The sequence below is a fragment of the Falco rusticolus genome, chromosome 4, assembly GCF_015220075.1.
Source record: "Falco rusticolus isolate bFalRus1 chromosome 4, bFalRus1.pri, whole genome shotgun sequence".
Classification (NCBI taxonomy): Eukaryota; Metazoa; Chordata; class Aves; order Falconiformes; family Falconidae; genus Falco; species Falco rusticolus.
Window position 1 is genome coordinate 1576794 of NC_051190.1, and position 26179 is coordinate 1602972.

Below are 26179 nucleotides of genomic sequence, written 5' to 3' on the forward strand. Positions count from 1 at the left end.
TATCTGTCATACCACCACACAAACCCCTACACACCCTGCATAGAGCCCACTGAGCTCTCCTGTATGGCAGTGGGCTGCATGATCGTGATCCACCCCTTGAGCAGTGATGCCTCTCAAGGTTACTTCTTGAGGTGAAGAGACCCCTGACCCAGCATCTGATCTCTGTAACGAGGTAAGTGACATTTCACATTAGGCCTAGAAGCATATTGTATGCAAGCAGTATTTATAGATCCAGCTATAGCATAATTATGAGAAGCGTCAGAAGTAGAAGAGTATGTAACTGCTGCCTAAATCATGATCTAAATTGACATTTAAACCACTGTCTAACAACTGTTCAGCACTTGCAGGTGATGTGGCAGTTGGAGGCTGTCTTAGGTATAGTGACCATGAAATGATGGAGCTCCTTTCCTTCCTCATTGTCTCTTTGCTGCCAGAAAAGCCCATCGGGTCTCCCACATTCCCCAGCCTTCCTTGGAGAGGACAGCTGCTCCCTGCTTGAATCAATCAACTTCCATGCCGTGAAGGCACTTTGTGCACACACTGTCAGCTAACCTGTAGTTTGCCTGAAGCACAGAGGGTTGTTCAAGTCTGGACAGCCACCCCACGGGATTTCCTTCGTGCTTTGGTCACCATCATTCTTTGACTCAGCCTTCCAGCTCTCCGCCAGCTTCCCCAGAGCCCTTCAGCAGTCGCCCTGCAACCAGATCTTTTCTCCTTCTTGCACTAGAAAGGTGCTTGCTGGTCTCCAACAGGAGGGAAATCCTTTCGGATGGCTGACATTTCGTAGGCCCCTTGTTACCCTCCCGCAGAGCAACGCATCATCTGTGTGCTCCAAAGGGCATCTGGCAGGACTCAAGCCCTCAGTAACAGGTACTGCTCTGACTCTCCTGAACTCTGTGGAGTAAATTCCTTAGCAAGTGTTTGCAATCTCTGCTGAAACATTAAAATCCCTATTCTTGACACAGCTGGTCCGTGAGCCCTGGCCCTACAAAAGGAATCACAGACCTTCCAACCAGCAGACATTCTACAGCATATAGGCCCAATGGAATAAGATTAAGACTATATATGTAAAAATACCATCCATTCAGCGAGCATATCAGCAACATTTGTCCTCAATATTTATTGATGTATATCACTCAATGAAAAGGTATAAAAATCAGCTCTGTGAAGAAACAGAAATCTTCCCGCTTCATAAGTCTTCTCTGTTATATATGTATTTTCACAAACTTTTGGTAAACTTTTACTGTGGAAATAGTGTAGTCGAAATATTTGTAAAGGCATCTCAAACAGGATCTCTGTTATATTCAGCAGAATACAAGTTCATACAGTCTTACAGATGCAGTGCTAACTGCTCTTTGTCAACCCCATTCAGCACTGGGGCCCGAGAACACAGCAAAACAACCCTGTGTTGGTTTTGTGACAATCATGTATGAATGATTGTATTCTTCAAAAATCTTCCAAAACCCCAAACCTTGGTACAAATATTGAAATGGCACAATAAACATATACCTATTTAGAAACGAAGTTTAACAGTCTTTTCCATTATTTGGTATTAGATCTTTGAAAGACTAGAATTTTGGAAGTAACATTTTTCTGCAACTTCTTCAAAGAAGAAATGTGAAATGTTCCTGACCATTAAGAGAAGATTTATTTTTTTGCTTTCACTTTCCTTCTTGCATCCTTATGCTTCTTCCGGCATTCCTGAAAATATTAAAATTTTAAGATAATGTTTTAAGAAGTTTCTATATATTTGTCTCAAACACTTTTTGACATGCAGTAAATCAACTAGTCCTGTACAATACAGAGATTCAGTAATGACATGATATTACACATCTCTGTACTAAATATTCATAGTACCCTGGCAATTACAGTTTCAAACCCTTCTGAAGGTCCTGAATTAATTTTTAATGCAAATTATGCAAATAAGCTGCCACGTTCCCTCCCCATGCTAAATTTCAGCCGCAATTACCAAGTGACAGATGTTAAAAACACTCACCTCAAGCAATAATCTACGTCTATCTTCCCAACCATCTTTTTCTTCGCTGAGGTCTGCTGATCTACAAAATAACTTTGGCCCCTCTGCAGAAGACAAATTAATATAGTTAAACCCTTCTGAATATAGTGTTAGTAAATCTCATGAGCAACACAGCAATAAAGTCAGAAGGCCTACTCTTGATATTTCTTACCTGCTCCTAAAACACGGTTGGCTCAAACACGTGTTATGTATTACATCCTTGCATACTAAGAATGGAATGCAGCAGCAGTTTTCTGTAATATGCTGAGATATAACTTGCAGTGAAACAGCATTTGTTTCATTAAAGGCTCAGCACCATTATGCCACATCTCCCAAGAAAATCTATGCCTGTTAAGAACTCAGAGCTCAATTTTAAACAGGCACTGTAAATCAATTAACACAGTAATTAACACAGTAACTTTTACACATACATTTAATTATAGATATCTAACATGTCTCAGGAAACAAACATTATTTAAGGCTGTCCTGATACTTTATTGTATAAGTATCAAAATAAATTGTTTTGGTGGCCTGCGGGTTGGTTGGGTTTTTTTTTGGTGAGTTTGTTTGTTTGTTTATAACTGTGAAATTAGTTATATTCACAACAAAACAACTCACGTTATTTAGGATTAAGAACCATGTGGGCATGTGGCTGATGAGAATATTCAGTATTCTTAATGATAACACCAGAAACACAGAAAAAGTTAATGATCATATATAGGCTTGAAAGGATCTAAAATGTCTAGATAACTTGTCAAGGGATTTTTTTGGTTTTGTAAGGCCTTAAAGACCAGCCACTTATTAGGCAGTTAGCTGAAAACAGGAAAGCGAGGCAGCTATTCAGCATTTATTTTACAGGACTTTCTCATGGGATGCGCTACCACAATTTATACCACAAGTAATGATGGAAATTTGCAATTTTATTTTTTCTTAAAACTCTCATCTGTATTTTAACTACAAAACATTAATAACTAGGCAGTATTTTTTTCTCATTGAATTTCAGTAGGAGTTAAAAAAAAAAAAGGGGGGAATAAGTTCTGTTATACCTCTTAGTCGTTCATCATCTTTGGAGAAAAAGAAAAATCTAGCACTTCCTGTCTGTGGTAAAGAGAAAAACCTAGACAAACACAAAGGAATTTAGCATCATAAAAGTTGCCGTCAAATTCCATTAACACAACTTAAAGCTGCAATGCTTCAGAGAAATAGTATGCATTGAAGAACATTACTCCATAATAACCAAATATAGCCTTCTATAAAAAATACATTTTATAAGAAAACTTAATACATATTTGACTTTTGGCCAAACCCACTACCCAGTTTTCTCATCCACTGAATTAGAAACTCAGCTTTTACATTCAATTTCAAACCAAGTGTGGTATTGAAATTTTTGACCGTTTCATTCTGTGCAGCAAGGAATGGTTTCCTAGGACTTCCACTGTTCAGAGATGTGGAATGAAGATGTAAGTTTCCCATGACCTGAGTGCTACTATTAGTATTCTCATAGCATCAAACTACGACAGCCAAGTAGACAAGAAATACAAATATAACTTGCATTTCTTTGTTCCTTTCACTTTCGGATGTCTCTGGTTCATCATCACCCTCAGAACTGCTGTCTTGGAAACGTGGGTCTTCTTGCCATGTGACTTTTACAGGTTTTATTGTTTCAACTATGTAGGGCTCTGCAATAATATCACAATTTAAATAAAATCAAGATTATTCCCCTACTTGCCAGTAAAAATTTCTATTTCAAATTGAAATACTTAAATTGAAAAAGACAGATTTAAGGACAGAAACCATCCCTCCCAGGTTTTCTATCACCCGCTGGGCAGGTATGAATTTAGTTTGCTTTCTCATATGTCATAAATTCACCCTCAAAATTCACAACTAGTATCACTACAGCATAGGGGAAAAGTGCGGGAGTCCTTCTGAAGCTTGTTGTTACGGCCCAGGGCTCTATCAAGTCACTCCAACCTAACAATCATTATCAATTGAATTGGGAGTAATTGTACCTATTCGTATTTTTAGTTTGAAGAAGTTGGAATAAAAGCTTTCTTTTGTTATGAACTACCCTTAGTAAGTTTGTTTGCAAAGAAACTCATAATGCCTTAGCTTATTCCATTGGTGTGTTCAAGCTATGCTATTTTCACGTATGGATTCCTCCCTGTAGCATACACAGCCAGTTGCCAGAAACCCACTTGAGCCCTTACTACTTCCTCTCGTCAAAAGGACTGAGGTTACAAATCTATGGTACCCTTTTCTTTTAATGTACAAGCACAGTACTTACCTGGATGACCAGAACAGAGAAGACAGCTCCTGTACTACCTCTCTCTGGTAATATAAAACAGTTTCCAAACCCCACAGTAACTTGACTATGAAACACATTATGCAACAGAAAGATCAGAAAATTCTACTTTGGAAAAAGTCAGCATTTGCAAGTTTAAATTGTCCACAAAACATCTATAGTTTGTGCTCAGAACGCCCCCTGCAAGACTATCCATATGTTCTCCCCTTGTGCTTTCCATATGACACACTCAATCTTAAGACAGGTTAAATAAAAGCAAAAACAATCACAATCATCTAAGCAACTGAGGAATGTGCAATGGAGAGAGACTTACCTTTGTGTCAACACAGTAGCTAGCACAGTGGCCCTGTTACCACCAAATAGGATTCTTATGCAACAGAAATCAGTAATTATTTTTAACAGCAAAGGTAAGACACAGTGCTCAAGCATGGTTCTCAATGCTAAGAACTTTGTGAACTCTGAACTACATCTCTGCTCAGATATTTTCCACTTTGTTCTAGAGATCTTTCATATTCTGAAATCCATATTACGGCATTCAGATGACACTGAATAATTTCCGAAGTTAGTAGAAATGTGGGGGTTTGTTGGTTTATTTTTGTTTTTTGTTTTGATTTCCATTAACTTCACACAGGTTTCTTTCCTACATTAGTACTTATTAAGTGACTTGATTTCAGATTTTTTAATCTTGATTTCATAACATTTTATCTTCAGTTAGGACACACCAATAATCACATGCCATTCAATTTCAATTTTCTACAGGTACAATAAAATTAAGTACATAATAAAAGGTTCTTGTATTTTGGGGCCAACTAAGATTTTCTTTTGCTCATACTACTACCTTAATTAACACGTTTTATTTAAAATCTTATTGGTTTATATGAAACCTGATTTGACTTGTATATCATCTTTTTTCCTGTTAATTTGAGACATTTAGTGGATGACAAGTTTTTCCATCACTGTTCAGAAAAAAAAAAGAACAAAACCAAAACAAGTAATAGTTCCTGCTCAAAACATCCCTTTCGAGATTCCTGTGACTAAACCACAACAATCTTGGCAAGTATAAGAGAAGATCATAATGGTTTTGCATAATTAGTGACTTTTGCTTCTAAAAATTCCCTGGATTCTGAATTTCTATACACTGTATTACTCTACAGTGCCTGACATAAAGAAGCTACTCATTAGAAACTGTACTATATATGTTCTGCTGTTACCTTCTTTTACGCCTGACTCCTCCATGTCTCCAAAGAAGGAAAACGTGAAACCACTAGACTGCTGAGCTACGTCACTCTCAACATTAGATCCCAAATGGTCAAGTGGGGTAGAATCCTCTGCATCATTTTTGTCCCAGGGTATATCTTCATTTTTTTCTGATTTGCTCTTTGAAGATCCAAACAACTCTTTTAAATCCACAGCAATATCGTAATACATTTCTTGAGACACTTCAGGCAGTTTCTCACTCTCTTCCCTCTTCTTACTTTTAGCTTTACTGAAATGACATGATAGCAACATAGCACATATTTTTCAAAAAAAGGTTCCCCAAGAGGCAAACTTGCTATTAACATCGTCCTAAACTTATCCAAGCACATTAATGAATAGTCAATTTGTAAGGTTTGGGGTTTTTGGGTGGTTCCCCCCACCCAGGATACAGATATTTCCTATTGCCAGAAACAAGTTTATAGGGCACCATGACTATCCCTTTTGGTTCAGACTTCTGACCCATCTCAAAAATCTCCTGCAATTTACCCACCCTTTGAGGGGTAAGCAGCAGGAAAACACCTGAGGTTTGACTCTAAAGGCAGGAACAAATTTACTTTATAATTAACAACATCATGACTTTTCACTTACTATGTGACAGCATATAAATTAAGATATTTAAGTCCGATTTCTTTTCTGGCAAAAGAAATGTTAAGAGGTTTTTTTTCCTTACAGATTTGCAAATCTTAAAGTTTATGATTTGAAGCAAAGGGATAGCCTGAAGGCAAGAAAGGAAGACAGAAAATGGCATGCAGAGAATAGACTGACTAGAAAGGAAAGATGATGTTACATGGTGGTTTTAGTGGTCACAATTCTGATTGTATCTTGATCTTAGCAATAACAGAGAGAACTGAATTAAAAACAGAGCAGTCTGCATAGTTTTAAACTCAGTCTTCTGCTATAGCCACTTCTCCATGGGAAGAAACATCACAATTATAGCTACCAAGCTGTAATATTACCTCTCTTTTTCTGTGGCACTTGGTTTTCTTTCAAAAACTGCATGGTCCTCTCTTGTGGGATCATAGCGGAGGGCATTAATATCTCTATAAAAATAGAAAGGAAAAGAAAAACCGTGAGACATTCCAAATGCTCAACTGAAAGCTACCCTAAACAGCCAGATTCAAATTCACACTGTCTTTACGAAAAAACCTCCAAACCAATCCAAAACCTAACTGGCATTTTAAAAGCGCCTGGTAATCAGTTCTGGGTCAGGAAAAATAATGAACAGAAGTGGCTTTAATCAAATTATAACATTACATACAAAACACAGAACTCCAGTTGTGTGTGTTATACAGAAATTTATACCTGCAACTGTTTACCTTTCGAAGAGCTATATCAATACAGCTATCCGTATTGATACACACATCTCTAACTATTTCTTCTAGTCCCAAACACTGCATAAATTCAAATAGTCCAATGGAAAAAAAACCCCACCACCACCACCTCAGGAAAAAAACACTAACCAAACAAAACCCCATTATGCCCATCCTTCAAAATGTAAACATTTTTGGGGACTTTCAGCTAAAGCAATCTTAAGTTTTGACTGATCCCAATACTAGCGTAGCAAAGCCCATGCTGCCTTACAGCAATGCAAGAAGGTAATCTCTTATTTCCCTTCCTCTCCCTAAATTAATACTTATGGCATAAATTAACTGCTTTTCTTACATACTATATCGTTAACTGGGTGTTAAAAGAAAACCCTCCTAAGATGACCTCTGGGGTTGCACAGATTATTTCCCCCTCTGCTTATTATTTAGAAATACATGAAAATGTGTACAGAAGTTATCAAATTAAATATGCTTGTGCAGCAGTCACAACAGTATTTGGCAGCCAGCAGTCAATTGATGCAACTCCAATAGTGACTGTCAGTAAAAATTTACTAATTGCACACTATTGCATTACCCTTAACACTACTAACTTCCACCAATTCGGTCCACAGACCAACTTCTGTTGAAGTGCATAGTTAAACATTACCATGCTTCCAAGAGTACACTTCCAAACCTTTCTCATGATCCTCCAAAGCATGCCCAACAGCAACATGTAACAAATTCCTAATCTAATGAAGAAATTTCTTAAAAGCAGACATACAGATAAATGAAAAAAAAAAAATCCTCCACTGAAAAAGTTTGATGCTTATCACCTGTAGGCCCGCAAAAACAATAACCTTAACTGCTATGTAAGTCAGTCTAACTTACTGATTACTGCCCAACTCACATGTTCTTTGTTTAGCCACCTTAAGTTTGTCTCCACAGAGAACAGAAATACCTCTCATGTATGAAAGAACTTATTACAAGATTAATTTTCATAACCAACAATCTAATCGTTCAAAATCTACTAGGAGAAACTCAAGCTGGCGTCTGATATTTTTTACTCTAACACTATGATAATCACTAGTATTATCTATTGGGACACTCACGTTGGGAAACTGCATTAAAGACTGACTTCAAATGCACACAACAGAAGGAAATACTTTTCTCAGTCAGCTACGCAGACATTTTAGTTGTGAAACATTGGCAAAAATTAAGCCTTCCTAAAACTCCTCCTTTACTGTTAATGGATGACTCATACTTGAATTTCTTAGCACTTGTGGCTGTTTTAGTTGGCTTAGGGTGTTCCAGGTTGATGTTCAAGAGGCTTCCCAGTATTTGCAGATTTTTCCTTTTCTCTGCAGCAAGCTCTTCTTCCTCCACTGTCTTCAAGACATTTGTCTCTGCTAAAAGAAAAAATAAATACATTATTTTTTTCCTCTGCTATGACCTGAGTAAGCCTGTAATATTTGATATATAACATTACTATAGTAAAGGAGTTCACACATATCAACACATCACTTCCTTTATTTTAAAGCTACTTAGAGGCTTTCTCCCTTGCACTGTAGAAAATCTTTGGATTAGAAATGTCACAGGCACCTTTGTCATGTGAAAATTGTATCAGTTATTTAACCTGTTCCCTGCTTCTATCACATGACTGTGCAACTACTCTGCCACTGATAGATGCTGTACAGAAGATCACATTAGCACAACAAAGGAAGTGGCAGAACTAGGCAAAAATCTAAGGTTCAGAAACAAATAGTGAATTTTGAAAACTTGGTTAACAATTTCAGTTTGGGGGGGGAAAGAAATATTTTAGAATTTTTGCCTTTTTCAGCTTTTCTGCCTTCTGCTATTTAAAAAAAAATAAATTAAAAAGTCTTTCCTTCTAAGGCTGCCAAATCAGCTGTGGACTGCAGGATGACTACAGAACAGTTTAAATGAATGTAGTGGTCAAAAAGTGTATTTTAATAAGTCACCACTTATCCTGTGAACAACATGGATACAGACATTCTGATATCATCCTGTATTAAAAAATATTTTCAAATATCAATTTATCAACCAAGTACATCTCATTCAGCTATTTCATATACTTTTGCAATATACATTTAAGGAAACACAGCTACAAATATATACTATGTAAAGCCACAACACAGTTGGGTTATTTTCTTTAAGGAATCACCAAAGAAGCGAAAGTAGTCCTTAAGTTGCTTTAAGCATACAAAATTAAGGCTTCATGATATAGCTCTGTTATCATTAACCAGGAAACATGAGCAAGTTTACCTTCTTCTTCACTCTCACTTTCAAGGAATCGAGCATCCATGCGAAATCTTTCATCTGTGCCAAATCGTGACTGCAATTTCAAGAGCTGAACAAAAGGAAATAAATCCTATTAAGTACTGGAGGAGAAAATCAACATTCGGTAACTTTATTTTACTATAATTATGGCAACATACTAATAACTAAGGATGACAACATCAAAGAAACTCCTCCCACTATCCAACACACATTATTTCCTCCATGGCTACTGTTTCTTCTACGTACGAGTATTCTGTTACAAGTTTGTCAAAATCATATTCAGCAAGTATGTAAACCTCCATACTATGTTATTCTGAAGTGGCATTATGGAGACTTTGAAGAAAACTGAATTACAGTAATGGGTTCTACTCACTTTTTCACCAGCTTTGCCTTCAAACTGGGGCTTAATTTTGAATCTCTCATCATCTGTATCATCTTGCTCATCCTCGCTGCTTTCAAACAGTCTGCCTGAAGTTTTAGGAGCAGGTTCATCCTTCATTAAACAAAAAGAAAATATAGAAAGGCAGCCATTTACATAAATTTGAGAAAATAAATCAGCATCAATTTTGTTCATGTGCTTTTTGGCTTATTTGAAAAAGTGTATTGCTGCTAGAACAACCAGCTCACTTATTGAATCATGCACTTCAAATCTTGTATACACATCCTGTGCAATTGTTTCACTCTTACGAGTACTAAATTTTAGCACAGGCAAAATATCCATTTGAAGGGTAACTCAAGTTTTACAATATGCGATAGGTATAAAAATCCAACTTTCTGATTATGTCAATGAAGATAAATTTGAAAGTATCAACATCTAATTATAACCTTTTTGAATAAGCCTCACATATGGTATAAACTAGGACACAGTTTAAGCCTGTTGATAAACATAAATGATTACAAAAGGTAAGCACCCCGTAGTTTCAAAACAATTTCCATAGCACTAGAAGTTCTAAAGAAAAGGAAAAATACAGGGCAAGGATTTCAAATACAATTATAACCCTAAGAGATATATATGTTAAAAAAGTGCTAAACACGAGGAAAACTGAGAAAAGAAGGTTTTAATTAAATAGTGAAAATGGTTGTAATATTAGTATGTTTATGAAGAAAAAGCCCAACAAAAGCAAACCCAATGATTTAAAGCTTTGGCAGAGATGTGACTAAAACCACGATGATACAGAAAGTTCTATTCCAGAAAAAAAGTACTTAATTGGGCTGAAAGTATGGTGGTAAAATCCTGAGGAGTCTCCTAAACAAGGTCTCAGTTAGGTGAGGCGTAAAGAGGAAGTCACACTTCTCTGGACCCTAACATCACTTTAAAAACGAGACACTACAGTAATACAGATTCTTTGTCCACGGGGTTGAAAGAGCAGAGTCCTTCTATACTACTCAAGCCACATCTCCTCCCTTTCCATTGACTAAAAGCAGCAAAATTTCAAAACTGATTATGCATAAGCCCTATAATGTAACATTCTTTTTCTTCTAATCGAAGTTAGAATATCTTTTCTACAGGTCTCAATCTCCTTACAAATTCTCTAAGACCTCCAGCTGTATCAGATGCGTGGTTAAGTTCTTGGAAACCTGTTCCATATTAGCAAAAAAAGAATCATTTATTCATTCAGTTCAAACTTTACCAACTTTTTTCTGTCACTTCACTATGAAAAATAGTCTTCAGAATAAAAGGCATAATCATATTCATATGGAATTACCTTATAGAATACTGGACTTTTTCTTAATAACACTTACTTCTTCATGCATATTTCCCAAACTCACCTCTTTCTTCAACATCTCATCTGCTTCAGGTTCACTTTCCACATCTGAATTGAATATGATGTGTTTATGCTTGCCTGCTGGCTGGCTATCCTATGTAAGAGTGAAACCGTCAAGTCAAACACATCATATACTTGCTATAGTCACAAGTAAGTATCTAAACAACATTTCCAGGACATGAAAGGAAGACTCTACTGTTCCTCTTTCAAGTCCAGAGACATTCCAGGAATTAGATATCCACCATTTTACATACACTCAAAAGAAAACTGGCAATGTAATCAGAAATTCCAATATCCGATTTTAAAATATCTTACACCACACCTATTCATTTCCCTTCTTTTACTGCATACTATTCAGATAGAAGTTGCATGTGTAATTACCAGATTTGAAAGAGCTCCCTGAATGAGTTTCTTCTGTAAATCTCGTACTTTCTGCCTCTCATCTAGAGCTGCCAGCCTCCTCTGGTTATCCTGCAACCGTTTCTTTTTTATACTAGGTTCCTTGGAAGCGGTACCATGAAGACAAAGCTCCTTATTTTCCAGAAGGCTCGTCATTCCATTCTCACATTTATTAGCTTCACATTGCAGATTTGGATTGCTTACATCCCTCTTCAAGTTTTTTGAACAGAGTTTTGGGCTTTTCAATTGTTGTTTAGCACGTTTCTGTGACACTGCAGCATTACTATCCATGTCACTGCTCTCATCTTCACTCTGAGCAGCAGTAGCAGCAGCAGAATCTCCATACTCTGAATTTTGGTCATCTTGTAAAGAACTCGCATCTTTCTTCTTTCCTGGTAAATGTGGCCTGGAAACAGGCTGATCGCCCTCATCTGCTAAGGAGGCGGCACCTGACTGTTCACAATGCCTATTTTGCCTCTTTTTACTGCCGACCTCAAGCAAATTCAACGGATGATTCTTAGACTGTCTTTTAGATGACTCCTCCCCACAATAAGAAATACGAGCTTCAAGACTTAAACCTTCTACAGACCTCTTCTTTAAACCAATACTGTCCTCAGTTAACTCTTTTTCACAAAGGGACCCCATTCCTCTGAAGGGCTGGTATTTCAAACATGAATTATTTTGTCCCTTGGAACTTTCTTCATCAGCATCCTTCTCCCCTGCTAAAATTGCAGCAACTACATCTTCAGGACAGATACTTTTTTTTTTAACTGCAGGGCAAGATTTAGGAACTTTTGGTTTATTTACAATGTCACCTTTAGGATTTTCTTCAACACTGCAATGACTAGAACCCTGTGTACTATCCAATTCTTCTGCGGGTGTCCCAGTGTTTTCAGTAGCTAATGCTTTTAAGTCATCTAATGTAAGATCTAAGCGGTAACAGTTTTGCATCATGGATTCATAATCAGAACTGCTTTCAGACTCCCCTCTCTCTGGCTCCGAATAAGAGCTTTCACTATCACTTGTCTTTGTTGTAGTGTTAGCTGCTGTACTCTGCAAGGCAGCAATTTTACATTTTTTCCTTTTCCCTTTTCTTTCAACATATTCTTTTAAACTGTGCATTTTCAGTGAGAAATCATTTAGCAAATCATGTCTTTCATTCACTAATGTTTCTTTACTTTCCACCTTCCCCTGTTTAGAATCTTCTAAAATTGCAGTTTTCCTTCTACTTAGATCTGGAGTTTTACTTTCGGCAATAATTTCATCTGTATCTGCTGAATCATAACCATTATCGCATTCCATACTCTCTCTATTTTTGTAACTTCCTTTGATAGCTTTCTTCATGCCATCTGGATTGCTTAAGAACCAATGACTATTGTGTTTTAATTCAAAATTATCCCCAACAATTTCCAAGTGGTCATTTGCAGTCCCAACATTTCCAGCTTTCTGTATTTCCACCTCTTTCTTTACCATTGCTCTCATTTCCTCTTCAGAATCAATGTCACTATTAGAAACATGCCTATTTTTTTGAGCTGAAACTCCAGAAACATTGCTTTTATTTGCTAATAAACCTCTCCCTGATATTTTACTATAAAGACTCCTTGATGGAAACAATTCAGACTTCTCATTGGGTTTGGATTTTGATCTTTGATCTAGTTGTGGTGAACCTGTGTTTTTTGAATGTAACTGGCACCCAGAAGAGAGAACTACTGCTCCATTCAGAGCCTCACTGCCCAGTTGCCTCATTTTTTTAGGTGGCTTCTCAGTTACAGGGAACTCTCCTTGCCGCTTCTTGTTTATGCTGTCATCTCTCTCTTCCAAGTGCCAAGTAAGCTCAGAAATAGGAACTACACGTGTCAAGTCCGGCTCCAGCTTTCTAAGGTTATGGCAATATTTTGATGGGTCATATTTCACAATGTTAGTCTGAGTTAAGGAATTAAAACAAGGTGATTCTTTCAGCAAACAGACTTCCAGTCTTCATGAACAGGCTAAATTCCACATGAAAGGACAACAAAGAGTCCTTTTTAATGTTGTGACCATGAGCCTTTAAGCAACTGACTCGCAGTCTACAAAGTTTATTTAAATCACACAAACTTACTGCAAGATTTACTTAAGGGTATTCAGTAAATCAAGTATGACATAGTAGCTAATATTAAGACTTAAAGAAATGTTTGCCCATACAACTGAATAAAGAAGGGAATTGTGCCCATGCCCAACCAATAGAAAAAGGATATTTTATTTTTTTGTTGACTCCTAAGGTGCAGGATAGGCAAGACTCTGCCGAATTTACCAACAACCCATTTCTAAAAGAAAAAGAAAAAAAAAATAATCAGCACTGAATAAAAAGGAATGGGAGTAACTCGGGAATAAAACAAGATGTATATTCTTGGATAACAGAAATACTAATAAAGAACCATTTGTGACTAATTCTTTTGGTTTACTCTCTTAAGTGAGGTGTATTCATACTGTGCAACTTAGCCAGCTTCCTTCTGAAAAAAAAGAACAAGGCAAAATCAACCAACCAAAACCGCCAAATTTCTACAACCTGCAAACAGAGTGACAATAAAAACTGAATTTCTTTACAAGTACTATCCTTCATGTAATGTTTTTGGTTTATAAATTAACAGTGATAACTATACAGACAAGATTGCTATTATTTTGCCGTTTTCCCCTTTCCCACTAAAGAATTAAAAATGCCCCATAACCCTCCAAAAACATTCTGTGCTTAGTAAATTATTTTGAAAACTTTGTAGTAAATCTAATTTTTGTTGCCTAAATTTGCATGTTCAGTGATTTTATTCCAAGTCTTACTTTTGTAAGCATGTGTAGACCCTGATCCTGAACGTGCTGAAGCACAGAGATTAGTTCCTGACAACCCAGCAACCAAACCCACATATACTCTATAAAAGTAAGACACACATTGTCTTTACATGCTTTTAAGGGTGACACAAAGATATTGCCAACACAAATGAGTAACAAAGCATTTACTAATTTAACACAACAAGAGTGGACAATATGATCAAGATAATTTCCAGTCCTTACAAAGAATGACAGGAGCATTCTATGTGTCTACACATAAGGTATTTCTTCAGACTACTTTTGACAAGTTGGACCGTAACACTTAGTGGAAGTTTCTTTACATGAAGTGTAGAGATTTGACATAAATTTAGAAGTAATAAGCTTGTGCCCAGTTCCAGTTTTTCTTCCGTTTTAATTCTCTATACGTCTACCCCACCATACCTTATGCTCTGGCACCTCTGTACCTGGTACTGCTTTCATGTGAAAGTCTACAACTCCAGCCTTTTTCAGTGATTCTAACAGACACACTTTATCATTTCTCTGTGGCTTTTCTTTCTGCAGATTTGCTTCCTCCCTCTCCATGGCGAGCCTGTACCAAAAAGTACATCATATATGAAAAAACATCTGCCTGCGTACTACCTTACAGCTGGCAGTGCCCCTCTCCCACAGAACAGTAACATTTCACTACTTACGGAACTCACATATCCGCTACTTTTAAGGGAACAATGATGCAAAATATGTTGCAATATCTAATACGCATCAACAGTTCACCAATGCCAATAAAAACCAGAAAGGATAAAAGCATAGCAGATGAAAGCTCAAGCATAATATTGAAAAAGGGTAACTTTATCAACAACATACTTTTTTTTGTTGTTTTAAATCGACTTTTACCTGTGCAAAAAGCTCTCTTTGGCTAACTCAATTTGCAGCATCCCCCCTTTCCACTTGGTTTTATTTAAAACTGACATGCCTGTAAAACAAGAAGATGGGAAATTACTATTTCCTACATTCAAAAAACATACCTTAGACTTAACTATGCCTCCTTCTATGATAGCTTGAAGTTTATTTAGCATGCCTATACCTCATTACTCACTTGATTCAGTTTGTATATGAAAGATGTAATATCCAAATCTAAACAAGGTGGTCTACCTCCAAAATTACATTCTGACTTCAAAAGACTTGTTCAAGTCTCTATGGTTCAGTTAAATACAAACCTGAAAATTCAGATACGTGTACCCTGAAGTTTCTATGCTATCAGACAGGCTCATAACATCTCAGTACTTCAAAAAAACATAGCTAAGGAGTACTAAAAACCAGAGGGGAAAAAAAAAATGTTGTACTTGGAACTTTAGGAAATTAAATATCAGGGGCTGGGTTGGCTTTTAGACACTCTCAAACAGCTTTCCTATTCCTAATGGCAGCATTCCCTAAAATAAAAGGGCATATTACCAATCCCTCTCTTCAGGTGCAAGTATCACCCCCTGCCATTTTGCTGCTACATATTACACAGGTGGTTCTATAACTCTGCAAGTAGTTTTGTAATTCAACTATTTTGGGATTTACAGAACTGCTTTAACAGAAGAATGCTTTATGTAAACTCTCTTTGCTAGGTTTCCTCTCACATCGTCACTTCTAATGTCTTATGGACCTGATGAAAGCAATTGAAGGGCATTTCCTCTATGTTTTCAAAAAAGGGTTTGAACAAACTTGTAAATCACTTATTTCCGTCATGAGGAGTCTTTTTAATCCACTTACATTGACTCACTGAAAACCCCAGTAAAACAACTTCCATAAAACTGCACCTTAAGGAAAATGGAATGAATACGACAACCAAATGAAACAGGATCTACCTTGACCACATCCTGATTTGGCAACACTACATGCGTTACCAGTAACGCAGCTTGGCTCAAACCCATAAATTACTAAGAAAAAAAAAATGTACTTACATTTTTTAAGATCTGCATCAGAAATGCTGACACTGATGTAAGCGAAAGTTTTCATAGGGTTTCCTGATCAACAATAAACGTTCAGTTAATTTCTATGGAATTTCAGTGTTTCCTTTAAAACTGAAAATTAAGATGTTTCCTGAAAATAAAGCATCTCTGAAGCAAAAACTCCATTTCACACTACAAACTGAAACACAATTCGCTTTTAAAGAATGATGCAAAACTGTTACCTTGATCATCTTTTCTAGTAATAATCTCTGCATCCAGAACACGCCCAAACTTGCCAAACCTTTCTTGCAGTTCAGCCTTGGAAACCGTATGGCTAAGCCCTCCAACATATAAACGTTTTGAAATTTGTTTCTTCTCCATGTTGAGAAGTCAAGCTGCCACACCTGTAAGGCACGCTGTGTCTCTCTGCAAAAAGATAATAACAATTCACTAACACATTGTAGAGATTAATACAATTGTAATACCAAACTATGGAAGAAACTATTCCGTCAGAAGTCCTCCATAAAAACCTCACGAGAAGAGTGTTTCTTCGCTTTGTACTAGGTAGCACGCGCTGCTTCAGTCCAGTGTCAGCAAACACTGCACCGCTATCAGTAACCAGGCTCTAGGTGCTGGGCCTTTTTTTAAAACCCTGACGCAAATGCGACAACAAGCGTAAAAGCTCTTAGCAAAATAACCCTTTTGAGGGCTTTCTAAGCGGGGAGCAAGGCCGCGAGCGAAGCGGGGGAGGAGGGATGAGCCGGACCGGCCGACAAGCCCCCGGGAATCGCTCCCCTGCGAGGCCGCTGCCCCTCTCCCTCACCGCCGCCATGTGCGAGCCCCCGCAGCGCAACTCAACTCACCTTCCCCCCCGCATCCCTTCCTGGCGCTCACCCGGAAAAGAGGGTTCCGCCTCCTGGGGCCGCAGGATTCTGATGGCCGCCTTCTCTCTTTCGGGGCCGTGTTTCCAGCCGGTCAAGTCCGACGGGAGCACGTGGGCTGGGTCTTGTGGCTGCGGAGGATTTGGGCGGAACTAACCAGAGAAAAAGGTAGGGGGATTTTCCGCCAAAAAAAAAGAAAAAGCAAAAAGCGGGAAATAGCTGATGAAGTAACGCTTTGGCCATCCACCTCGAATAACGACCTCGGAACCGCCCTTCAAGCTGCTCTGTTGTTTCGCGAGGGTGCAATGAAGGAGCGGCTGGCACCCCCTGTTCGGGCAGCAGCTGTGGTAGCGCCCAGGCCCGCAGCGGGCTGCTTGGGCGCGCAGTTCGAAGGAGCGAGCGCGCGCTGCTTCCCTCAGCTTCGCTCTTCAGCGCCGGCCCTCGGCGTGGCTGGGCGGCTCTCCCCCCTCCCCCGCCTCCGCGGGCGGCTCTCCCCCCTCCCGTGCCCCCCGCGGGCTGGCGCGGTGCTGCGGCACCTGTGCGCCTCAGCTGCGGCTTCCCTGAGGGGCGGCCGTTATCCTACTGCCTTGTGAGCCCCGCAGGCTGGAAGCGAAGTTCTACACTAACCCCTGAATGCTTTTCTCAGCATTTCTTGGGGCAGCATAAAAGCAAATGCTTAGGGGTGTATACGGGCAGGTACGTAAAAATGTGAAGTATTTACCGTTAATGCACAAATATATATGTGTGTATGTACGTTTAGGGTGAGGAGAAATGATTGATTGTCGTTAAAGTTATGCTTTAATTAATTAAAGTATGTCCGGGTATTTTTTTCTGGAGATAATGCTATTTGAACTCATAACTAGTCTTTGAGTCTTCTGCAGTCCAGTAAAATCACCTAAGTTAGAACAGTTGCAAACAGTGCGTGTGTCCTGCCGAGCTCGGCACGGCCCGTGGTGGGAGAGGGCCTGGGGCACTGCTGGCTGGGAGCAGTTTTCTTTTTGCCAACGTGCTTTTTATTAGGAACAAAACTTTCTTCAATGTATCCGGTTTTAATACATCCATTAGGCTTTTTTTTTTGGAGAGTTGGAGAACTTTTTTTTTTTTTTTTTCTTGTCCCTGCTGATCTTGTTTGTGGTCATATGTTGTGTAAAGTCTCTTTAAAATTCTAGAAGCAGTCGCACCTAGGCACAATTTCAGTCGTTCTTTAATTGTGTATGCATCCTTTATTCACTGAATAAGTTTTAATGGAAAACATGTTTTGAGTGTCCATTTGCTTATATCTGTTATTTTGATGTTGCTTCCTATGACATAAACTAACAAAATCCTATTTCCCCCTTATACCTTTTTATTGAACCATGTTCGTGTGGATCTTGAAAATACAGCAGTTTTTTTTTAAAAACACACATAAAACAAGATAATATATTTTTTCCTGGTTGAAAGTATTGATACATTGGTATTGAGCTGCATAATACTCTCCACAGTCCTTTGAACGTCTCATGTCTAGGTTGTATGTCAGATATTTTTTTTCTTAAAGTTAAGGTTTATTTGAATTATTTGTGAAATGTGGTCATTTCCTTGTGTCTCTTTACTGCTGTAAAGGCAGATTATGCTACTTTTTTTGTAGGAACAGCTGTGCTTCATTTCATCTGGTGTATTGGTCAAAGCTGGATTTGATTTCTGTATCTCATTAGGATTGCTTTTTATCTGCATGACAAGCTGTTCTATTATAGCAAATAGAAGACAGCTGGATGTGCTCCTGGATGAAATCAAGATCAGTTAAAAAGATTTTTAAAGAAAGCCTCTGACTACATTAGATTCCTGGTTTAACGTCTGTATTTGGATGCTATGCAGTGATCTGTGTCTTAAAACTGGTTTAATAATTAGATTTTGACTCAATGAATTAAGTCTTTGAGGAACTAATGTAACAATGACATTTTTTTCAAAGTTACCTGATTTGGAGAAAACTCTTCTTTCCTTTTTTAATGTGAAGTCAGAAATTTGTTCTTTGTCACGTTCTTGCTGGTATCTAGTAGCTGCCTGTGTTCACTGGAGGTAGAATCTTTCCTGTTCCTGATGCTTTTAGCAGAGTGAGTTATTGTGTTTCTTAGGAAGCTCTGTTACATTCAGAATTATGGAAAAAGCAGTTTTTCTGCTCTTGTAATGTCTACTTGCAGACCAGTGTCTAAGTGGACTTTCTAGGGTATAAGTAAGAGTTACATTGATGGCAGAGTACTATAGTATTACGAGCAGAGTTTTACTGCAAGCCTAATTCTGTTCTCAAGTTGGTGACAGAACTCCTATCAAATTTGATTGCTGAGGATTGAGGTTTGTATGTTGGTTTGATCCTCCATAGCGAACAGGACTGTTTGACACTCTAGAATTCTTTACAGAGGTGTAAGTTGTTATACTTGTAAAAGCTACCGGGGATATTGCCACAGTCATAAAATATAATAGAATTTGTCTCATTTTAAGTAGAGGGGTAGGAGAAATAATTGCCTAATGTTATATTTGCATTTCTTAATTCTTAAATTAATTCCTTGGATAAAAATAATTTATTCTGATTTTTTTTTTGCCTAAGAAATATACTTACTTTCTCTTATCTAGGAGCATTGATTCTCAGAAATGGACAACAGCATTTTTCAAGTTTATGAAGATGAAATCCAGTCACTGGAAGAAGAAATTGAACTATTGGCTGAAAAGTATGAAGATAGTCAACAAGAATCCACTTTTTTTTCTGATGAGGAGATACTAATGTCAATGTACGCTTTTTTTTTAATATATTGGACTAATAGGGTTTCTCTGGCAAAATTCTTTAGGATAAGCTTTTGCCTCTATGTTAAGACTTTCCTTAGGTGATTTTTACTGTACTGATCTTGTTTAGGATGTGGGCTATATATGGTAAAAGATAACAAATAATAAATAGTTAGTCTCTTTTTTATTGCCTTCTGTTGGTGGTTTGTGTTTTTTAGGGTTTTGTTTGGTTTTAAAAGGCAATGATAGTGGTCAGAGCATGACATCAGGTATGTTAGCTTTGTGGATACCGCAAAGGCCATGTTTTCCATTACACACTGTGAAACAGCTCAGTGCATATATACTTTAAGAAAAAAAAAGACTGGAGACTTGTCAGGTGGGACTAGATACGTGCTAAAGAAATGCCATGTTTAGGGCTTTTTATTTCCATTATTTAACTGCTATTCTATAATAAATGTATACTCCACAGCTAAGTAATTTAGATGAGTAAAGATGTCGCAGTTCGTTGCTTTTATACATTCTTTGAAATGGATACTTGTACCTCAAGGCTTATAATAAAGGCTGTGTCTACCTGGTGGTGCACATGAAGTGTTTATGTAAGTTAGTTTACTGTTCCCAGTAATGTGATATGATTGAAACTGGAAACTGATCTTGACCTGAAAACCATCAGATCACATTACAAATGCCTTTTATTTAATGGTATTGTTGTACTGATGTGACAAAACATGTTCTTATGTCTGGGTCTTCTGATTTTATTTTTTTTTTTCTTTTTCAATTCTAGAAGTTCATACCAAACAGAAATTAAGGGACATGAATTTCCTTCAAACCTGAAAGCTGAGCTTGAAACTCTAGAAACAGATCTCTCATTTTTAATGAAATTTACTGGTATTCAGTTCACAAATCATTCCAAGAAAACAGTGGAAAAAAGTAAGCATTTCTCTGCCCTTTGCTGCTACTATGCTGAGCATAATGTGTCAGTTCATTACACTTGCAAATGCATGTTGTAATTCTACTCTCACTGTTATCAGAAAGACAATTATTTTGAAATACAATATAATTTTCTTTATTGACAAAATAGTTCCTGAGTAAATATAGTACTTTGTGTAGTGGGAAAGTGAAAGACTACAAAGTTAGTTGTTTGTGTGGTTTTTTTAACATGTTTAACTTTATGTGATGGATAGTATTAGTTGGTATTTAAATTATGACTAATGCAATAATTAATAGAATTATAATAAAGTATTATGTTAACTTTATTTTATAACAGCTAGAAACAGAACAGTGCAGAAGCACAGATTATCAGGAAATTGCCACTCCCTGTCTTTTCAATTGGACTTCCAGCTTCTTGAAATGCAGGTAAGGATCAATGTTTTTTTCAAAAAACCACAAAAAAACCTGAAACAAAAAAACTTACACCCACCCCCCCACCCCCCCCCAAAGAAACAAACAAAATTTCAAATGGGCAAATATCAATGCTTCCTTTTCCAGCTGAAACCTTCAACTGGTATTTTGTCATTTTGATTGCCTGAGTCCCCTTCATCTAAGCCTCTGTGGGCTGTTTTCACTCTAGAACAGCTGGACCCAACTTGTGAATTCCATGTGCATCCAAGTAAAATAGTTCTGAAGGTCATGTTCAACATTAAGTCATGAAATTATTATCATAAAATCATTTATGTTGGAAAGGACCTTTAAGATCATTGAGTCCAACTGTAAACTTAGGACTACCAAGTCCCTATCGCCCTTTCTTCCTAAGACACCCTGTAGGATGGTCTTGCAGACTAACACTGAAGTAAAGGCCTGAATAGTGCTGGAGTTTCACCAGCTCTGCCAAGTACATGCTGGGGCTTCATCCTGACCCAACACAGCTTTCATCCCACAGCTGTCTCTGATCTCCCCCACATGTTCTGCTATAGTCAGGTGTCTTGTTCTGGAGACTGGAAAATTCCTAACCTTACCTTTCTTGAGGAAACTAAGGAAAATCTAAACCGCTACAGACTTGAACAATTGATTTTGTTTTTTTGCTTGGGTCATATTTCTATTTGCTTGGCTACTGTGACTAGTCAATACGTCACAGGACTGCATGGAACTTACGCTAATGATTATGGACTTTTTGCAAAGAAGCTTTTTCATAAGAACCTATTCTTAGCACAGAATTCACTTAGCAGTGGAAAACAGCTAATACCCCAATTTGTAACAATGTCCCCCAGTTTGTAATATTTTTGACATCAAGAGAATTCCTTCTTAAGAAAACTATTTTCAGCTCAAGCTTTAAAGTGTTTTTCAAATTGAGTATGATTGAACCTGATAGTATTAAAAATTGCCTTTCTGTGTGAAGATGTCTTTCCTAAAGAAAAGCCGTATTATGAATTTCGTAAATGAGGTTATTCTGTCATCTCTTAAATCCATGCATGACTGGTGGTCTTAGCAAGATGATTTTACCGATTGCTTGTATAAAATGCATTTAGCTTTGAGCATGGAAATAGCCTGCATCAATCATGTGACTTAAATTCTTGTTTATTTCTCACCTGTGTGCTCCTGCAGAGTGGTAACATTTTAGTGTCAGTGGAGCTCCGATGAGTAACTGGGTGGTGTTTACTTACAGCTGCAATGGTGCTGCTTAAATCTGTGACACCACTAGATGCCAGCACATGTCTACCTAATTGCTTAAAGCTTGGCCTCATAGGATAGTTTAGGTTGGAAAAGACCATTGAGATCATCAAGGCCGACCGTTAACCCCAGGACTGCCAAGGCCATCGCTAAACCATGTTGCTAAACTCCGCATCTAGACTTTTTTTTTTTTTAACACCTCCGGGGTCGGTGATTCCCTGGGCAGCCTGTTCCAATGCTTGACCACCCTTCTGTGAAGAAATTTTTCCTAACATCCCATCTAAACCTTCCCTGGTGCAACTTCAAGCCGTTTTCTCTTGTCCTGTTGCTTGTTAGCTGGGAGAAGAGACCGACCCCTCACTGCCCACAGCCCCTGTCAGGTCGTTGCAGGGAGCGATAAGGTCCCCCCTGAGCCCCCTCCTCTCCCAGCTGAACACCCCCCGTTCCCTCAGCTGCTCCTCACAGGACTTGTGCCCCAGCCCCTTCCCCAGCTTTGTTGCCCTTGTACTACTTCAGTGCTGATGAAATACACTACAGTAAGTGATATATAGCATACCAAGTGTATATATTAAAAAAAAAACCACTTCAGCTGAAAAAATATTATTTTGACTCAAATTTTTACATGAATTTTAAAAAAAGTACACAGCACCTGTAACATAATTTAATATGCAATGCAAATGATATCTCAATTTACCTGAAGCTAATAAACTTTGAATTGCCAATATTTTATGTATTTGTATGGTTTGGCTTGTCAAAAATGGTAAATTAGTTAAGCAAACACCAATGAGGAGTACAGTTTGTAATTGTGTTATAATATACAGGTTTTTTATTTTTCATGTTACATACGTAAGTCAAGAAGTACATTTACTGTTTCAAACCCAGACTAATTTCTGTTCCTTTGCTCAGTTTTTGTGATTGTATATGAACTTGGATGTTATTAAAGTTTTGCATTTACATAAATGTTAATGTGTTTTGGCTGTTGTACAAATTGTAATGTAATGGTTTGGTTAGAATTGTAAAATACAACCATTGTATGCAGTTCTATGATTTCATTTTGTTAGGGCTGTTTGAATCAAATAGATTTTGGGAGAAATTTATAGTTCAAAAATTCAAACTTAAGGATTGTATTTTTAAGTTACCCAGTTTTGTAACTTTATATGATTAAAACCCCCGATTCTTTCACTTCTGTATAATGAAAAAGCATGCCTCATGGCTAGATTGTTAATAGTTTCGTTGAGACATTTTGCCTGGGTCCAGGTGGCTGCTTCTGTGGTATAAAACTAGTGACTTGTTATCTTGGTTTTATGACGGATTACATGTACTGTGCAGGCCATCTTGCAGTGAAGTCAGAAGGTCCTCTATGGATGCAAGAGTCTGCCTCCATAGTTCTCAGAAAAGTTAAAGACTTCATGCCAGGGTAAGACCTGAAAAGTTAAACTTTTTTTATGCCACTGGCTTCTTGCGTATAAAAATGGAGAAGCCTCTTTTCTAAGATATGGCTAACAGTTGTCTTTAAAATAACCTGTACTGAGATCATCATGGGCAAGGTCATGTAAAATTGCAACTAGTTTCACCCAACTTAAGAGATAGAAGACAAGAAATAAATCAGCTCTTTTTGGGAAATGCGTAGTAGGTAACAAACACGTTGGTATGTGGCAGAAGATACAGTATAATTTTTTCATACCATTAATTCTAGCTGTTTAATCTAGTAGTTGTTACAATGCAGTTAACTCGGCTCCATAATACCTTAAATCAAACCTTTTAATAGACAGTAACAAATTGTTCTTGTAATTATCTCTGATTTGAATTTAAACAAATTGTTAAATGTCATTCATGTTAAAAGCTGTATTCCAGGATACAATTGTACAAAGAAGGGGAGGCAGATCCGAGTTCACTCTGACTAGCTTTGAATGGTTGAGATTGTGTTACTGTAGCATTGGTCACTCAGTGCCTGACATACTCTACATCTTAGCTGGTTCTTCAGGTTTGGCACAGAATCAGATGAGCATATAGTTCATAATTCCAGGCTTGTGCAAGCAAAGAAGCTTCTGTCTGTTCACCACTGTGCACAGGTGGACACTTATGAAGGTCAGAATGTGGGTGAAGAAAACCAGGTTAATGCAAAAGCATTGCTCGACTTGTTTATTTTCCCCCTCTTACTGTCCTTGGGTATTAGGAGGCGACATGTACAGGTGGCTTGAAAATCTGCCAAAACAAGTCTAAGCCTATTGAGAAAGCAGTCATTCAAGTACGAGTTGTTTTCTTCTCAAGGGCTTTCCTTTCAAACCTTTTATTGGACCCCAAGATGGTGTCTTGGCATGTGTTAGTAACTCGCTCACTGGAAAACCAGCTTCTTTGGAAAGTAGCGTCTTAGCTTGTGACTACTAGCAGCTTCTCTACAATTCCATGCATGTGTTGAACGTTTTGCTTTAAATTTTAATTTTTTTCCCTGATGTTACTTAATCCGTTAAACTTTGTAGTGTCTTGGTTTGCTTTTTCCGTCTTTAATGATGGCAGTACATGTGTCCAACCAGAACTAGCGATTGCTGTGATGTGTGCATTTGACTCCAGGTTGTCTAGTTTCCTCGATGTTGCCATTCCTGTTTGCTTGTAGTGACTGGGTATAAGAAAAATAAAGTACGGTGTCTAGTATAAAGTGAAGCATTTGCCATGGTGTTCAAGCTGTGATTTTAAGCTTTTTGTTTCACTTATCTAACCTATTACTCTGGTGTGTTCAAGAATGTGCAGAAAAAAAATAAGGTTCTTTTGTGGCTTCATTTCTATTATATGAACTACTTTTCTCATTTTTTTTAATAGGTTGTTAGATCTCTGAATTTGGAAACACTTTGTTATCATGCACGTATCCCTGAGTAACACTGTTGTAAAAATGGGACAAGAATTTGAGGCAAAACTGTGAGCTTTAAAATAAATAAAAAAAGGAAAACAGGATTTTTTAGTTTTAAACGTAGGGTAGCATTGTTATAGTTTTCAGATGAAACCCTATTTGAATTTCCTGGTGTATGCGGCAGATAGGGGTTGTGTTGGAAAATGAAAATAATCTGAAAGAAGTGGAAGTGATGTGAAAGGAAGTAGATGAATGTCTTATTTATAAGTCTTCCTTTATACGTGTATATTCTCTGTGCTGACAAGTTCAGATATTGTTCCAAAAACCTTGTTGTATGGATAAAACTGATACTGTTGAAATGAAAGAAAACGTCTATACATATAAGCTGTAGTTTAAAAAATGCTATCTCAAAGATTATAATACTTAGCAGCATTTGCATATGTTTTTGCCTATTTTATATGCATATAGATATTTATTTCTCCTTGCCAGAGGAATTTCTAAAATACTGCATTGTTACTTTTCCAATCTAGAACAAAGAGAATGTCTCTGTTGTTATTACTGATCTCAGCATTAGAATGGAATCTGGAGAAAATTCAGATGTGAGCAAGTTTGTGGAAAGGTAAGGTGGAGTTTTTTGCTTAAAGGAAGTTATTGTATGGGATATCTGATACTAAATGCAATACTGCATTTTCACGTAAATTGCTGGCAGTCAGTTTGTTTGTTTGGTAATGTACTGTTAGCCCAACCTAAACACTTGTGATCCCTTGTCTGTATCCTTCTGGAGAGAAGATGAAGTATATATAACTTAAGCCCTGAAAGGACCATGACAAATTCATGTTAAACAAAAATGGGTTTTTGCCTATTATCTGTTTTAGCTGTTTCAAAATTGTTTCGGAGAAAGATTTTACAAGGTAGTTTCAGCTATTGCATTTTAATATATATAATCAACACGTGAACTGTTAACTCAAATGTGTATGTGAGTTGCAGCTGTCCAGTGTGCGTGAGTAATGGATAAAGTGTACATC

General features: G+C 37.5%; 2 protein-coding genes across 6 annotated transcripts in view; one reads left to right on the plus strand and one right to left on the minus strand.

The window, feature by feature from the left end:
• Positions 1-1412: 1412 nt before the first annotated feature.
• NOL8 (nucleolar protein 8) lies at positions 1413-17039 on the minus strand. 5 transcript variants are annotated; one of them, XM_037383230.1, is made up of 17 exons: positions 16968-16986; positions 16316-16499; positions 16086-16148; positions 15031-15109; positions 14581-14728; positions 13575-13643; positions 11323-13257; positions 10946-11035; positions 9549-9668; positions 9161-9245; positions 8139-8283; positions 6530-6613; positions 5528-5802; positions 3567-3693; positions 3061-3131; positions 1997-2079; positions 1413-1701 (listed from the first exon to the last, which is right to left on the minus strand). In XM_037383230.1, the coding sequence occupies exons 2-17, from the start codon at positions 16452-16454 to the stop codon at positions 1648-1650; spliced, it is 3567 nt and encodes a 1188-aa protein (XP_037239127.1). In that variant the 5' UTR covers positions 16455-16499; positions 16968-16986; the 3' UTR covers positions 1413-1647. The 5 variants fall into 5 exon arrangements, with proteins under 5 accessions (XP_037239127.1, XP_037239124.1, XP_037239126.1 ...); XM_037383227.1 differs by lacking the exon at positions 16968-16986 and adding an exon at positions 16897-16938; XM_037383229.1 differs by lacking the exon at positions 16968-16986 and adding an exon at positions 16609-16890.
• A 428-nt stretch (positions 17040-17467) lies between these two features.
• Positions 17468-26179, plus strand: part of LOC119146106 (centromere protein P) — a 151497-nt gene continuing 142785 nt past the window's right edge. Inside the window, exons 1-5 of the mRNA XM_037383239.1 lie at positions 17468-17650; positions 19559-19713; positions 20487-20632; positions 20970-21058; positions 25685-25773. Of these exons, the coding sequence (XP_037239136.1) occupies positions 19577-19713; positions 20487-20632; positions 20970-21058; positions 25685-25773 (461 nt within the window). The 5' untranslated portion in view covers positions 17468-17650; positions 19559-19576. The remainder of the gene's footprint in view (positions 17651-19558; positions 19714-20486; positions 20633-20969; positions 21059-25684; positions 25774-26179) is intronic.